A 17,623-nucleotide genomic window follows, 5' to 3' on the forward strand; every position below is an offset into this window, starting at 1 on the left:
GAGAAAATTACTATTTATGAGGGCTAACTCTTAGTGAATTGGTTACTAAGTGCCAAGCACTGTGCTAAATGAGATAATAACACATTAGTTCATTTATTTATCATATCAGAACCTCAAGATGGAGGAATAATTTTATTTTCCTCATTTTACAGGCAAGAAAATGGAAGGCCAGGGAAACTAGCACGAGTCATGGAACTAGCAGGTTATGGAGCCAGGATTTGACACAAGGTGATGACTCCGTGTTCCGTCTTTCAACCACCTCCCCATGCTGCCCCTAGAAGGTAGGAGTACCATTCAATGAATAAATATTTATTAAGCATCTACTATGAAGCTATCAAATTAGGGAAAATGATGAGGACTTGGATAAAATAGAGGTTGATAAATCTCAAATAGGGCTGTTTGTGGGACATGCCCATCTTCAGGGGTCAACCATGCTCACCTGTAAATATTGCTTGGTGCTGCTCTCTGATTCAGAAGACCCAACTAGGACTGTCAATGATTTAACACAGTATGGGAATTCCTATGTCCTTTCCTACTCCAAAAGCAACGTTTATAGAGCTTGGTCCAAGGGAGAACCTTGATACACACTTCTCGATTGGTTGGGAATGGAAGAAGTCTTCCTTCAGCCTGAACTCCTGGTGTCTGGAAGTGCCATGTATGTTTCTCAGGGATATCATTGTCGTGGGTTTCACCAAGGAGTTCAACCCAAAGACCAATAAAGATCTGTCTGTCCTCTGCATAAACTTTAGATCCATTTAGATGCAAAGTGATTTTTTCTTCCTCTGGGTCTTCTGGATTGTTCTACAAGGGCCAATCTTGCTTGAGAACATTTAGAAAAAGAAATGGACTCTCTTGGTTATTATTTCTTTCCCTACACCCAGCTCTGTCAGCCTCTCCATCTTACCCAAAGCTTTTGCCACTTTGGGATTCATTTGGCCTCCAAAATTCAGGCTGTGTCATAAGAGCCCTTCCTACTCAAACACGTTCTCCAGTGTGCTTTAGAATATCACATCATATCGTTGGCCTTTGGGGAATGTTAAAAGCAAAACCAAGCAACCAAAGAAACAAAATGGCTTTTTAAGCAAAATGTGAATGGACATTGGGAGTCATGCCGGCCCTTTTGCCCCCTTCGCCCCCTAAGACAGAGACCTTCAACTTCCCTTTAGTTCTTTCCATTTAGTATCCGATGGGCACTCTGCCAATTTAAGGTTCACATTTGCTTTCTTTCTCCTCCCTTTCTTTGCTGGGCCTTGGAGGAGAAGTGGATTACATCAGAAGGCTCTCTTGGCAGCAGTGGATGTCAGTTAGCATCCTGAAAACAGACCCTCAGGCTGTCGGGGAGCTCATTGCAAAGTTCAACCTCTTAAAAAAAAGGAGAAAAACAATCTCAAGCTTTTCTATAATTTTTCCCTGTTGTTCATTTTGAGGCATATACAGCTGTATTTACGCAAAGCTGACTGTATGCTGAGTTTAGATTAAGGGTCTTATTAAGTCCATCTGAAGTCTCTTCAGTAACGCAGTTATTAACATTAATAATTAATGCATTTATTATTAGTAATGCAGTTATTTCCTTCCTTCCTTTTTTCCTTCCTTCCTTTCTCCCTCCCTCCTGCCTTCCTTTGTTTTCTTTCTATCCCTCTTCATTCCTCTTTGCAGAGCCCTCTTTCAGAAAAAAATTAGAATAGTTCATGTTGGGCTTTGCATTCAAAGATCCATAACCACAGCAGCTTATTTTTTCCAGCTGTCAAAAATAGCAGTTACTGTTTAAAGAGGCGAAAATTCTTTTAGAGACTTTTTAATATTTTAAAGAACAATTTGAAGACCATTAAGTCACTTCAGAGATTTCCCAGTGTGATACTGAGCAACTTTCTTCAAGGAGTTTCTTTTTATTCGTGAGAACCAAAGGCGAGGCATCTCAGGGCAGCCAGACTGCAGTGTTGAGACGGGACCTGGTTGTGGCATCCAAGCCTTGCGTATTAATAAAGCCATTTTTTATTTCTTTCATTGTGTCATGCATTCCTATAGCTTGAGACTCTGGAGAACGTTTGAACCATCTCCACTATATATTACTTAGATATTCAAAATTCTAGAGGGAATGTTTGCTGGTCAGTTCACATTTCTTGGAAAGGAATGGAATTGTATTTTGATGATGATCTAAGCCAACTGAAGTTGAGATTTAAAAGAATTGGGACGCCATTTTAATTTAGAGCGTATCAGCAAGGTTGTTGACTACATCAGCCTAATTACAACAAATCCAAAGAACCGGACCTGCTAGAAATTTCCAGGATCAACAAAGGCAATGAGTCCAAGCTTCGTGTTTTACCCGACTTGAAATGGAATTGGACAATTCAGACAAAATTACACAGCTGAGGTAAATCTCATTTTAATGACAAGTGTATTCAGAAAATTTATGCCCAAGTTTTGTGTAAGTCATGTCCTAATTCTCCTCTCTTTTGCCTTGTCGTAACTTCAGGTCAATGTAATTTCAGGTAAGCCCAATGCTTGAAAATGATGCTTCTTGGGGCCAGCCCAGTGGTGGAGCGGTTAAGTTTGTGCGCCCTGCTGCGGCGGCCCAGGGTTTTGCCGTTCGAATCCTGGGCGCGGACATGACACTGCTCATCAAGCTATGCTCAGGCAGCGTCCCACATGCCACAACTAGAAGGACCCAGAACTAAACATACACAACTATGTTCCGGGGGCCTTTGGGGAGAAAAAAGGAAAAATAAAATCTTAAAAAAAAAAGATATTTCTTTACACAGAAAACATTACCAAGAGAATCACAAAATGGGAGCCTGTGGTTGTTCTACCTCCATTTACTCTCAAAGAAAACCAGCTGCCAGAAGTGCAGGAAGCAGCAATAACATGGGTACAAGGGGGAGCTTTAGAATAAACAAAAATCTGAATTTGAATTCTGGCTTTGCCATTCACCAGCTCTGTGACCCTGGGCAGACGGCTTAAACGCTCTGAGTCTTTATGCCTCATCTGCTCAGTGGGGCCATAGCAGCGCTCGTTTATGGGGCTTTTATATTAATAAATGAGTTAAGACATACGATGGGTTTATTATTATTAGCACAGTGCGGGCCGTACCATTTACACACAATTAATAAATGGTGGTTCCTCTTCTTATTATTACTACTAATAACTGGGATGAACCAAATGACTACAGATTCCCTTTTAGGGCAGGAAGGTGTGCGAGTCGCTGGTGGAGACAAGAATGGCCCAAACAAATGCTACTTTCAGAAAGCTTTCCTGAAAGAGCAACTCAGTATTTATATTTTAATACTCAGGAAAGAATCTGGGATCAAAAACTCTGGCTGGAAGACTCCTGTTTTTTTGTTTTGTAATTACCATTACAAACCACCCTCTTTTTTCCCCCCAGATAGTAAATTTCAGCAGGTTCTTTTAGACTTATTAGATTGAATGTAGTCAACAAAAATCTCTGAATTCTTGGCTGTCTCTTTATTTGGGTCTTTAATTTGCCAAATACTAAAGCTCCCAGTATTTCTTATCTAAGACTAGGCACGTTACTCCAACAAAGATTTCTTACAAAACTAACGGTCTAAAGAAAGAGGCGGGAGGAGGATTAAATGAAACAATGTACGTGACAATAGTTTGGAGGAGGAAGGTACTTTTCAAGTACAAGGTGTTATTAATATTGACAGATTATACATTTACACATCTCTATTTCTGTCTACCACATTTGGGGTTTCAGCTGCCTACCTGGTTTGTGGGTACATGAATCCAGTTCTCTACGCACTCACTTTATAAAAATGTACTAGCACTTCAAATATCCTGTTTCTTGACATACAGTTGGATTAATACATATAAGAATCTTTTTCTATTTAGGGCATAACAGATGTCTTCTCGATCCCTTGCAATTATTTTGAAAATCGGTAGGAGCCCATAGGATTTTTGTGAAGTGGGATAACTATAAGTGTCAAATACAGTGTAAGGACTTGTGTGACTCTATTTTCTTTTCCCTGAAGAACAATTATTTGAAAATGATATTCGTTCTATTTTTATTTTTATGAGATATTAATTTCTGGAAAGAAAAAGATCTTTTTAGAAATGAACTGGACAATGCATTTATTTTTTTAAAAAACTCAACCAAGAGCTCCTTTGCCATGGGATAGTAAAATACGTTATCTGAAAGAAATTTAAGGGAAGCAAAGGCTAAAATGTAGAAAATCAATGACCTGATGAATGGCGACACTGATTGCGCAACAAGGGTGATGCATTTGCAATTGAGTTTTCTCCTCTATTTACTCAATTCTTTTAAAAAAACTGTATTTGGCTAACAATACCTAAAATCAGTTTGAAACATTCATTTATTCAGCTCAAAAAATAAAAATCCCATAGTGATGGGCCAGATCTCTAGTTTCAAGCCCTTAGAGCAGTTTGGTTTTTTCCTGTATAAATCCAAAGACTTTAAATCAGTTTGGAAGTCATGAAACGTTACCCAAAAGTGTTTCCTGAAAATAAGCGCTGAAGCTGACTTCCGGGAATCTACGCTATGGGGCTACGAACATGTGCATCTAGGTAGGTGGACAAGGATGTTCATGTAGGTTAGTGAAGCAGCTGAGCTCATGTGTGTGAGACACGTGGTGTGTGCTCACTGAATATGAGATAGAGTTAAAAATGAACATCTGTTTTCCCCTTTAGGTTTTATTCTCCATGAGAACAGGGACCATGTCTACTTATGCTCACTGTTGTATCCCTAGGGCCTAGGATCTAGTACTCAAAAATTCTCTGTTGAATAAGTGAATGAATGAAATGCAAAAAGTTGGAAACAAACCAATGTCCATCATTAGAGCAATGGTGAATCAAATTAAGATAAACCCAGACAATATGATGCAATGAAGTTATGGTAAAGAACGAAGAGGCTCTCTATCAGGGGTTGCAAACTCAAATACCTACAGGGAAAGGGCCAGGAATATAAATGAGAGGGAGCTGGGCTGGATGTGACAATGGGGAGTGGTGGGGATTGTGGTGAACTGGAAAACCCATGTCTTGTGTATTTGAATTAATGGCAATGGTAATATACTGTTTTAATGAAAACAAAACAGAATGCAAGACAAGAATAATTAGTTTGGAATTTTAGAGGAAATCCCAACAATGATGGAAACTTTGGAGTGTAAACATTAAAAGGAAGGAATAATGTTCAAGCTCCCAGGCATAGCACTTTTAATGGGCAACAGGAAATAAGAACAATGGACATTATAAGACCTGACACTGTGAACCCACTGAGGATTGCTTGGGTAAAAGGCATCCTCTTCTACCTCTATCCTTCTCCTCTGAAGAGTTAATTCCAAAGAACTCCTATGTTTCCAATTTATTCCCCTAACAGTTGAGACTTACCCACTTTGTATTGTTAGAAAATATTCCCGAACATTATCTAATGGCTAGCTCCAGAGGATGGGCTTAAGTAATACAGCACCTCGTGAGAATGTAAGAAGGTGTTTTGAATGGATGCAGTGGTGGTTTAGAGGTCTTTCATGCTGTATTTGGGGTCTCTTGTATTTCCTCTCTTTTAAGTGAAGTCTCATTTTGATTATTTGGAAGAGAAAAATCATTCTGTTTGCTATCTTTTTGTGTCTCTCAACTCCATCCAGAAACGAGAAAGCTGGATCACCCTCAACGTTATGATGAGCTATCTGGGGATCCTATTTGTAATTTAGACGGGTTGCCAGAAACAGGCCAAATGTTCTTTTCTTTCCTCACATCATGTAAAAATTGGTTTAAACATCTCAAATCTTGATCCCCATTTTCAGCACCAAATTGCCGAGTAAATGGCCAGGAATACAGATGGGGTTCCAGCCATACGGGCAGTCCACTCTACACTCTAGGCTCACTCTACGCTTCTTACTCCATGAGAATCCAACAGTAAAAGAAAATGATTCCTGCCGACAATTTCTAACAGGGTCACGTCTAAAATGCCTCGACTCCCCCTGGCGAGGGTGTTGTTTTGTTTCGTGGACTAGAAAGAATTCCTTAACATGTTGAGCCTGTGAAATTAGAGAGTTGCTTTCTCAAAGGATTAAATTCCCAATTACTCCCGAAAATAAAGGCACACGATATTGAAATTCTTGTTTTCCATTAAAAGAGAATTAGACCGGTGACCTTTTACATGGGCTTTTGTTTTTTGTCTTCCAACTGATTTGGGTTTTGTTGCATATTATTGAAATTCCTGCATGTTTAGGTATTTAATGTCCATGACTCTTCACAGACACCAAAAGATGTCTGCTCGCATTCTCTCATTCTGTACTAACTAAAAGCATGGCAAATTCACCAGCTAAGCTATACATATTCATTATTAGAAAATTATGTTGTCATTTCCTTATTGGAATTATCTAGAAGTCAGCTCTGTCCACGTTTGTGGCACTCACATCTCACCTTTAGGATTTTTCCAACATCAATATACAACTTGACTATTTATTACTTAATCCTTTAAAAAATGGCTTATGTTCTTTATGAAAATATAAAAAATAAATATATTTTCAAAGGAAACTGCATATCATTGCCATAATGAGAAAAGCAGTATCGTTTGCCATAAGCAGAAGGAAAATTTAAAAACAAATAAAATTAAAAGTAAATAATAATATTAACTTCTAGGTAGATACCGTTGTTTGCCAAAACTCAGGACCCAAGGCCAGCTCTTTCTTTGTTAAAAGGGAGTTAGCAGGAGTTAAAGAAAGGTTAAGGAATATTAGCAATAAACTGAGACTTTCTCTGTGATTGAATCAGAAGGACGAAAGGGAATTTTCTCAATGCACAATTCATATTCCATCTACACCCTTTATCATGATGTCTCATGCGGCCTGTGACATGGGTCCTGTATTCTCGGAAGCTGGCCTGGGAAGGTCAGTTTTCCTGCACTGGAAGCAAGTGGCTTACCATTTGTCTGAGAAATGCCATCAGGGAGGTTCTCGGTGGCTTGTGTTCTTCTCTTTTGAGTTTTGCTTCTGCGGGTTCGGCGGCGGCCTCTCCCTCTTCGCTGAGATCCACTGTTTGTAAGGCTGAACCTACTTCCTCGGCCTTTATCACCTCTACTGGTGATGCACACACCGCCTGGATTATTTTGCCAGGTAATAAGACAGTGAAAAACAAACATTCTCCCCAAACATGTTGTATAAAGCAGGGTCCTGATTGCCCCCTGTCCACAGAGGGGCTACGGCTTTGAGTCTATGACCATTTCTACACAGGCACATCTTCAAGAAGTAACACTCATGTCACATAATGCGCTCTCAAACAGCCAATTTCTGAACAACTGCAAATAGACTGACTTGGAAGTGGCAAGATTCCTGCCCCATGAAGGTACAAGGCTCAGATCAGAAGTTCATTTTGGGGACTGCCCTTCAGCGCATGCTCAGTACCCCTTCCATGCTAGCAGGCCCACCTCTTTGGTCTGCCATCAAGGAGAATTACACCTGGCCTGTGTAGAAATCAGGAGTAATCATTCCCTCAAGAGTGCAACCTTAGAGACAGTGACCATGACATCTTCCGTTCCATATCCTACTCCCCCTGCAACTGTGGAGGAGCTGTCCGCTTTGCAGAAAGGATATTGCGAAAGCCACCGGATTTAATAGACCCAACGTTCTCGGTAACTCGTTTCCCACCCCACCCCAGACCAGTCATTTGCCATTGTTATTTAACCAAAGTTCAGGCTTTTAGAAGAAAAATGAACTTGGCAAGAAAACTATGACTAAGTTCCTTACAGCCCCCAGCAAGGTAGCTGGCGAGCTCAGTGCCCCTTGAAAGTCTGAGGGGAGAAGAGGCGGCCAGCAATGAGAGGCCGAGGCAGAAGGTCTGATTCACCCGCACTCTGATTCCACTTTGTGTTCTAGGTACGCCTCCCTCCATTTGTGCTGTGCCCTAGTCACACTGGGGACAGTTTTTGCATTTGCCTTGGTCCCTGCAACATGACAGAGTTCAGCGGCCTGGAGAGGGTTTTATAATTTCCTTTTTCTTTCCTCAGCCAGGAGTTGGCAAACTACACCAAATGCATCCCAGAGCCTGTTTAACCACGGCCCTTGAACTAAGGGTGTATTTTACACTTTTAAAGGGCTTGAAAATTTTTTAAAAGATGCGAAATACGCATCAGAGACTGTATGTGGCCACCAAAGTCTAAAATATTTACTCTCTGGCTCTTTAGACAAGTTTGCTGTCCTTTGCCTCAGAAGAAAGGAGTCTGGAGCCAGAAGCATCTCTGCCTCTGTCTTTGCTGGTGCCAGACCCCTAGCTTCCTTGGAACCTTGCTCTTGCTGTAAGGGAGTAGGGGAGGCAAGTTAGTTATTTCCAAAAGCACAAGATGCTGGTGGAGAAACCACTTTCCTTTCCCTTGTACAGAACATACCATTGGCTTGCAAATGACCCAAATGATCTGAATTGAGAAGAAGCCTTCATCTCTGTGTTGTCAGCTGAAGCAGGAAGGTGTCCAGCGACAAATCAGCATTCAGAAACGCCCCAAATTAAGGCAATTAAATCACAGCTGTCTCTCCCCACAGTCTGTTTCTTAAAATATTGACACAACTTCTAGCATTTTCCCTTTGTAAACAAAGATCTAGTTTGGGGAATGACAGACTCAAAACTTCCCAGGAGGCAAGGCAGGTGACATCAGCATGGACTGACCAGATGTCAGACAAAAAGGAGAGGTGGGGACTACGGTGAGCAAGAGTCAAGTCGCCCCATCTAAAGACACTGAAAGAAGAAAAGCACTGGGCCAGCCAAGCGAAACATGTCTGCTGCTCAGCTGCTGGTCTGTGACCCAGGCCTGTCTTTAGGAAACCAGGCTGAGCCTGGAGCCAATAAGAGACTGAGATTGGCAGGCAAATGTGGACATGGATTTCCATATCTAGCCCTGACTTAATTCGGTTGCATTTCTGAAAAGTAAGCTTCAGCACCAGAGCCCTGGGGCAAGCTGGAAACGCAGGCCGTCTGACACGGGCATTCTGAGCAGCCCCTAGTGCCAGCCTGCCTGGGTCTAAACCTTGCCCCTCCCCCTTACAGAGCCTCTAACCTGAGGCTGGCACTCAACACTTCTGTGCCTTCCTTTTCTCATTTCTCAATGGGGACAGTATACACGTCAGAAAGCTGTTTTAAGAATTAAATCAGGCAATGTTTGTAAGGTTCTTAGAGCACTGCCTAACACATCATAAGCATCAATTAATACTAGTGCTTGTTACTTGTCCTATGTTGAGGGCTATTTCCTCCATGGGCATGAATTATCTGGAGTCATTCAGCATGCACATGTCCACTATTTAGAGATGATATCAATAACTATCTCTTACTATGTCAGACACTGTGCAAAGTGTTTTTAACATATTACCTTAGTAAATAGTTACTGAGTTACTAAAGAGTCGTCAGAGTAGATAACATTATTCCTACTCTACAGATGAAGAATCTGAATGACTGAATGACTTGGCCAAAGCCACAGTACAGGTAAGTAGCCATTTCAATGAAGATGGAGTCGTTTACGAGTAACTGAATATCTACTAGTGACTTCACCACTAACAATATGGAACAAGAAGTTTCAAAGCAGGAAGTTCTAGGGTTGATTCAGTGGCTTGCCAATGTTTCTAAGAACCTGGGCTCTTTCTATCCTTTGGCTTTGCCATCCTTGTCATGCTGGATTTTCAGCCTTCTATTTGCTACCTTATGGATATAAAGCAGCTGCCATAGTTCCAGGCATCACATCTTCAACCCAATGTCCTAAAAAGGAAGGAAGGTCACAGCGAAATATTTTCTCCAAATGAACGTATGTATTTTTCTCCCCTACCTCAGGGTACATTTAATTCTCCCAAAGCAGGCCATATCCTTACCCCTAGACTACTTGTTGGTGAAGAAAACGGGATTATTGATTTAGGCTAACCACAACCAAATACTTTGGGGGTGTGGTAGTTGCCAACCTTGCCTAAGATCAAGGGAAGAAGGGTGGAGGAACGGAAAGTGGCCCTTAAGTAGGTGATGAACAGAGTCTGACTCACTGACTCTGGGTTCAAAATTATTCTGTCTTTGAAGCAGCAAATTCTTTTTTTGTGTGCAGGGGCCTGGGGGGAGAATTGCTTGTATAATAAGAGGATCAGAGTGTATGGCAATAACTTGCTAAAGCAACTTTATTTGAGTGCCAGTGGTTTTCTTGCTGGGCCTTTCCGAATGTCAAGAGGTGTCGGCACACAGACCCTAGGCCAGAGCCCATTCTTCAACACACAAGTATTTCAGCGGGCGAAACAAAAGAAGAGACTTCTAGAGACTCCCATTAGCTTTGAAGTCAGTCCAAGAAGTTGGCTTTCAGCAGCCAAGGAAAATCCACTGACACCCGGTGTGGAAATCTAGCAGCATTTGAGCAAAATAAGGATCTGATTTGCATGTATAGACATAAGAATTGGATTTTTATTTGGATAGTTTTCAGATGTCCTTCCAGGCCAGGGCTTTGGAAAAAGTCGTTCCTTATTTAGAATATGTGACTGCATCTGCACATTTCAATTTTGGATATGATGGGCATAATGAAAGTCAGATTCATGCTATATATATATATTTTTTTTTAGGAAGATTAGCCCTGAGCTAACATCTGCTGCCAATTCTCCTCTTTTTGCTGAGGAAGACTGGCCCTGAGCTAACATCCGTGCCCATCTTCCTCTACTTTATATGTGGGACGCCTACCACAGCGTGGCTTGCCAAGCGGTGCCATGTCCACACCCGGGATCCAAACCGGTGAACCCAGGGCCACCGAAGCAGACACGTGTGAACTTAACCACTGTGCCACCAGGCCAGCCCCACATGCTGGATTACTGAATCAGATCCCCTTGATTTCAGCAGGGGATATTATATACTGCATGAAGGTGGCTAGTGTGTTTAACACAGATAATGTACAATTCAGTAAAAGGTTTCACATTTTGCCTCCAATATTATACCATATTTACTCTTGAAATTTGGTTTATACAGTTTTTACCAGAGCTGTGAGTTTTGGAAACCGGTTTATAGCAAAATAGATGTCCTCCACTTAAACTTCACCCATGACACAATGCTATCGATATTAAAAAGGTTTTATTTTAGAATCTTTTCTAGATTCTTCCTGCTTTGATTTGTAACATGATTATTTGATGACAAAGACCTTGTAGTGATTTTACGTTTCCACCCAGTAACTGTGCTCCCTCATTCTCTTCACAGCACCCAGTCTGGCTCTAGGGGCACAGTCCTCCCCAACTTTAAGACTAGGTGTTTGCATGAAGCTGGTTGAGCATGTCTAAGCCAATCAACACGGTTTAGCTCCTTGACCATACGGGTTCAGGGACGGCAGTACCTATTATTTTCCCAATTACTCATGCCACCTTCTCGTAAAAGAATTGTACATCCATGCCCATCACTGTGTGACTTGCTTTTGCAAATGGAGCGTGTGTAGACATGATGTAAGCATGACTGAGTAGAAGCTTTCGGCGTCATTGCGTGGTTTACCCATAGCACTATTTTCTCTCTGCCACTATAACTGCATGTCCCAGTCAAAGGGGCTGCTTCTTCAGTCTGGATTTCAGCAGGAAGAGGCCATGAAGATCACCCACAGCCAGCTTACAAGAGACATGCAGCATGAGTGAGAGAAAAAAAATCTTTGCTGTTGAAAGCCACTGGAATTTGGGGCTTGCTTGTCACTGCCACACAACCTGCTGAAAGCTGACAAATGGGGTATTTGAATGCATTTGAGCCAATGAAGAGGACAAATTCCAGGACGTGGAGGGTTGGTCCTGGAGCCACCTCTCCTTTACTCTGGACCAGGTGATGTGGGGTTGAGAAGGTAGCAGGCCAGGAAGGCTGAGCCAAAAAGAGCCCTGACTCGAGAGCTACTTAAAACAAATTCTACCTTCTTGGCAATGAGCACCAATAAATTCCACTCTCTTTTTAATCCGGATTGAGTTGGGTTTTCTTTCACTTGCAACTGAGAGTTTATTTACTAAGAGAGAGAAGCAACAGAAGTACCTGTTTTCTCGATCTTATAGGTCATTGGAAAGGAAAGCTTTTTTCCCATTAGTTAGAACTAATAATTAACTCCATTAACCAATGGTCAAAATATTTTCAGTTTACAACTGAAGGATTCAAGAACTTCTGTATCAAGATAGATAGACGTTATTTCTGATAGGACCAGGAGCTCATTCTAGGGAAGCACCAAATTTCCATGGGCTTCAAAAGCCTTCTTTTTCTTTTCATGAAAACTTTGAGAAATGTTGAAATCCTTCTCTCCTTTGCTTGCATTGGTTGATAGATTGGTTTTAGAAACTTATGGCAGAGACACTCAAAACACTAAACTCAACCACATTTTAGCCAGAAGTCGCTAAAGGACTCTTGTATTGTGATCAGTCAAACCTAATTTTCCTGTTCTGAAGGTTTAGAATACTATACGCTGTTTTGATTAAGGCCATCTCTCTTATTTAGGAGGAGGAAGTTAAACTAATTGTTTTGCATGTGCCTTCACTCCATGTGGGCACTGAGTCAGCTGTGGGATCTGTAATTTCACAAGGAAATATAGTCACTGAGTCCCGGGAGGCACTCACTCTTAACCCTGCAACTCCTATGCACTAACAGTTACTGCAGGGGGTGGCAAACTTTGCCTGCAGAGGGCCCTGTCATAACTACACTCGGCTGCCACTGAAGCAGGAAAGCAGCCATAGAAGATACGTGAAGGAATGAGCATGGCTGTGTTCTAATAAAACTTTATTCATAAACACTGAAATCTGAATTTTGTATAATCTTCACACATCATGAAATATTCTTCTTCTTTCAAGTTTTTTCAATCATTCAAAACTATAAAAACCATTCTTAGCTCCTGGGCCATACAAACACACGTGATGGGCTGGATTTGGCCCGTGGGCCACAGTTTGCTGACCCCTGATTGCTGAGTTCTTCCTACGCTTCGGGAACTGAAGTAGGCACGTTACACGCATTATTCATTTAATTCTCACAAGAATCCCAGGGGGTAGGTATGTTATCATGGCCATTTAAGAGATGAATAAACTAAAGTCCAAGGGGTGGCACACCCTGGGGATGATGGGGCCAAGATCACAACATTTTAGCCTCATTCTCTCCAATTAATAGGCTGTTAGAAGATGAAACATTGAAGCTTAAAAACAGAAATGTTATTTGTAGGGCTAAGCAATTTAAAGGAATTTTTATAATGCTTCTTTATTTTCTTGAGAAAATATTTTGCTTTCTTATGTTTCTCCATCAGCTTTTGTGTTATCTTTTGGCACCAATAATTTAACTTTAGTTCATGTTTAGATTTGTTTTAAATTTCACCTAGAAAATGAAACACTTCCTGTTTGCCTGTTAGAGATCAACTCTGCGTTTTAGTATGCAAGCTGCAAGAGACACGGGTTCCTCAGCTAGGCAACTGTGCATGAACCTCTGAAAAGAAGTTTCTCTTCAAAACACTCGGAACCTCAAAGCCACCTGACGCCCCAGATTTAACCTGCAGCTTTTCAATGTAACGTTCATGGGAAGAAGACGCGTGGAGGTCCTCCTCACAAGTTGCCGAAATAGAGACTTTGACTTTCTAGGAAATAGCCAGTAAATTCATGAGAATTTTCTGGAATTACGAGAGCCCTAAGCTTTGCTGAGCTTCTAAGTCTGGTTCAAAAATGAAAGAGAGAGGAAGAGAGAGGGAGGGAGGTAAAAAAAAGACAACAAAAAAAGCGGATTTCAGAGATCTTTCTCCCAGCAAGAATTATAACATAGCCATTCCAGTTTTCATTCTACACCACAGACAACATTTCTGGAGCATATTTGGATTTCCAACATCTGTTCAGTTCCAGAAACTAAATAAAAATGAAAACCCAAACTCTATCCATGGCAAGCAAACAAGAGACATCTAGAAAGAGCAAACATATTTTGCTTTGGCAAAACGATAATGAGTGTCTTTCTCTCAAGGAACTGTGAACTCACTTATCCCCATTATAAAATTTTCCAAAGACTGCACTTCTTTCAGAGCAGAAAGCTGCTGTTTGGGGTCTGAAATTCATGAGGCCAATCTATTTCACTGGAAGATGTTTTGGGAAGATATGTTCTTGTGGCGTCTCATAAGAGCCATCTCCTTCAGACGTGAATGCACTGTCTCGAAAGTTTTGACCATTGCTCTAGAAGATTAAAGGCCAAAACAACACTGAGGCTCAACCTATCTGTCTCAGGTGTAGACCCACGGAGGTGGCTCTCTGGCCCAAGACCAAGAATCCCGGCATCTATTGCAGCAAGATGTTCTCATGCCTAATGCCACTTCCGGTCCTGGGTACCACCCACAGTTAGTTGAGAATCTGGCTTGCCATGGAGATAAAGGTGAAAGCGCAATCAAAGTAGAATGAAGCAGAGGGTGCAGCATCATTATCCCTTAAGGAAGTGTAAAGATGTTCTTATGTTTGGTAGACTCTTTCAGCCCCTAAATGAGAACAAATTATAAAAATGTAGACTCTGATTTTGCATTTAGTTCTCACTGATTCAATGGGCATTAAAATATTCATCCAAAGTTCCTCCCCAGCAGTCCCTAATCAGGTAAAAGGGCGAAAGAGTCTACAGCAGGTGATAACACTTGGAGCATGCAAGAACACAGGACCACAGAGCTGAAATGCCCCGTGGTCCGACATGCAGAAGTTGAGAATGGAATGATTCTGTCATTTCATGCGTAACTTACATTCTCCTCTGCACCTGTGGGGACTGAATCCTCTTTAACTGACTAAAGGGAAGATAAAAACAAAAGTAAGAGTCAGGATGTTACCCAAAAATGATGGGTTAGTGGAGCTAACAACCCTCTGGTGCAATTCATGGACATCAAATTGCTTATGTATACCTGGTTCCAAGAAGAACTTGAAGGAGGCTTACGCAAATGTAAACAGTGCAGCAAGATAATATAAATTACCTTATGTGTTTTCAAATGTAACTAAGGGAAAATAAACAGATGCAGTCAGGACGCCAATGGAACGAGGAGAGGGGTTGCTACAGAATATACAACACGAACACATTTGTCTTGACATTTTCTGGTAGCTGATGAAGAGGGAGCTATGATCAATCACAAAATACACAGTCACTGTTAGGTAAAAACAAGTAGCTGCTCAGGAAAATTTTGGTAGTAAGTCTGGAGAAATTCATCCCTTATTACACAGAGCAAGCAGGCACTGTGTAATAAGCAGGTCCTCAGCGTTATCCTGACAGAGCACAGTGTCCAGCATCAGAAGCTGCTTCTTACATGAGCCCTCAGTATGGGCCAATTTCATCGTGCCAAAGTTTAGTTCGGTTAAAACACTTCTATGGAGGGCCAAAGGGCTGGGGTCCAACATATCCAACTTCAGATAGTATTTCTCCTTGCAGTAATTCTGGCATGCACAGTCTTGTCCCAAAGAGGGGAGCAGTTACTGGATTCTAGCATGGGTCAATGCCACAACCATTATATCAATTTGCTAAGCTCCCCTGTGGAGGTCTTCTTTCCATCTTTCTTGCAGTCTTTATTAAACATTTTTGGGATGGTGGTGATGTTTACAGACCACTTTGAGATTCACTTGCCAGATCTAGACTCTCTTGCCAGAAAAATAAACATGAACAACATATTTTGCAAATGATTTCAGGGTGTTCATAGACCCCTGCATCTCTTCTCTTGGATTCCAGGTTAAGAACTCGTCCCTCTATCTATTTTGTTCCAAGTCTTGCCTTTATTTTTACCTTGAAAACATCCAGTGGGAGGGGAGGAAGGGAACTGACACTTACAAATACATCTTCTGCACTTGGTGCTTTGTATACATTATCTCAGTTAAAGCAGCCCCAAGTGGTAAGTATGGTGACCTGATTTGCTCAGCCAGAAATGGAGTACACAGAGGGGAAGCCACTTGTTCAAGGTGGTGCTGCTAGAAGGTGGTGGAAATGGTTCTAAGAGCCAAGTTTTCCCCTAACCATGATAACTTCAAGGATCAGAAACACATTTTTTGGTCACTCTGTGAGCTTCTTTCTCCAATACCAAACTAGTTTTCTCTCTGGTTGAGTTCTTCAGCTTGGATCATTTCTTTCTATCTATCTGCTTCTCACACTGAAGCTTATCTGGGAGCAAACATGTCCCTAAAAAGGATTGTGGCTTTTCTGGAAGCTTCAGGAGACTATAGAGCATTTAGAAGGAATTGCAAGTAGTGTAGCTTTCTTGGAATTACATACCTTCCCCCGGAGACCAGTGGATGCTATTTAATATTATGAACAGGTAAAGAATTAAACAATAGTTTCAAAGCCAGACCTCTTCAAACCTGATGCACAAAAGTTTCAGGAGTCAATATACCGTCTACATTAGGCTGAGAAAACCCTCCCGCTATTTAAGAATAGCAGTTTTAGTTTTTCAAACCCTCTTTCCTGTCCCAGTTGGTTGTAATGAGATGAGTTTGTCTCTTTGGTTTCCTGTGTCTGGGAAGTTCTCAGCCATTGATTGCTCACTGCTTTCAGGGGAAACTGGGAACCTGATGCAGGTAATCGTGAGGAGCAGAAAGAGCTTCTTCTGGAAACCGATGTTTCCATCATCTTGATTACAGTTTCAGACTTCCAGATCTTTCTGAGGTTTCAAAACTTGGCATTATAAATATTGTCTGTTCCAAGAGAAACTGCTATTTCCTATTTTAAAGTTACACTACCCAGGACAAGATTTCTTATTTTGGGAATTCATCCAGTTGAGCATTTCTCCAACTTTAACAATTTGCCTACCATTTTCATGACTTTTGACCTGTCCATGTATCATCTGAATTTACTTGATATTTTTCTTTAAATTGACTTACCATTTTACTTATATATTTTAAAAGAAAAGATCTTATCATTATAGTGTGAATGTATTATCAACATCCTTGATGTAAACAGAAGTATGTATTAAAACGACTGCAAGGAATAAAACAAAACCACTCATTAAATTCTAATTATTTTTGTCTTTGTTAAAAAGGGAGATCAGCAAGTGTTAGCACAGTGAGAAATGCCTTTTAATATCAAGAAGAGACTTTCTTCGTAATGTCACCAGAGGAATTGGAGAAGAATGGAAAAGGAGATGACGTCATACTATGTGACCAATTACATTTTTAGGGCTGTGTCCAAGAACCATTCAAAATCGTTTTGCACATTTTTGTACATTTGCACACTGGTTTATGGGTGCAGCCCTGATGTCAGCAGTGGCTGAAATATCCTGTTAGTATAAGGAGCCCAAACTGGGTAATGAGAGGCCAGGTTCCTGTTTGCCTTTAGTATTTGGCACATGGAAGAGAAAACCTGCTCAGAACCCAGGTCTACAGCATCTTGAACTGGGGAGCCAGGTTCAGATTCACTGTTTTAGCTGTGCAACCTTCGGCAAGTCAATCACACCTCTCTGAGCCTCAGTTCACTTATTCAAATGTTGCCTGTTAGACTATCAATCATAGAGTTGTTTTAAGGAATAAATAAAATAAAGCATGTGAAGGGAAGGTCATGGCTGAAGCAGGCCGAGACTCACCTGTGTCGGGTGGCTGGAGTCAAGCTGCACAGCTCCTCCTGGTACGTATATGAAGACCTTCATTTACATGGGAGCTGGAGACACTGGAGGATGTATTTATGGTGGGGAGGAACAACTTGAATCATGTCTATAATTAGGGTTCAGTCGTCT

General features: G+C 41.2%; 1 protein-coding gene and 1 long non-coding RNA gene across 8 annotated transcripts in view; one reads left to right on the plus strand and one right to left on the minus strand.

Annotated features, from left to right (window-relative positions):
- LOC139078290 (uncharacterized) overlaps positions 1–17,623 on the plus strand; it is a 57,583-nt gene that overhangs the window by 16,248 nt on the left and 23,712 nt on the right. For both annotated transcript variants that reach the window (XR_011531217.1, XR_011531216.1), the window contains exon 2: positions 153–281. This is a non-coding gene — a long non-coding RNA (uncharacterized lncRNA). The remainder of the gene's footprint in view (positions 1–152; positions 282–17,623) is intronic.
- BCAS1 (brain enriched myelin associated protein 1) overlaps positions 1–17,623 on the minus strand; it is a 105,795-nt gene that overhangs the window by 13,342 nt on the left and 74,830 nt on the right. For 4 of the 6 annotated variants that reach the window (XM_070589595.1, XM_070589593.1, XM_008525199.2 and 1 more), the window contains 2 exons: positions 14,666–14,707; positions 6,895–7,068 (listed from right to left, as the gene is read on the minus strand). The exons of 1 other annotated variant lie outside the window; for it this stretch is intronic. In XM_070589595.1, the coding sequence (XP_070445696.1) occupies positions 6,895–7,068; positions 14,666–14,707 (216 nt within the window). The remainder of the gene's footprint in view (positions 1–6,894; positions 7,069–14,665; positions 14,708–17,623) is intronic. One more of the 6 variants, XM_070589597.1, reaches the window with a different exon arrangement.

The sequence above is a fragment of the Equus przewalskii genome, chromosome 21 (genome assembly GCF_037783145.1).
Source record: "Equus przewalskii isolate Varuska chromosome 21, EquPr2, whole genome shotgun sequence".
NCBI lineage: Eukaryota > Metazoa > Chordata > Mammalia > Perissodactyla > Equidae > Equus > Equus przewalskii.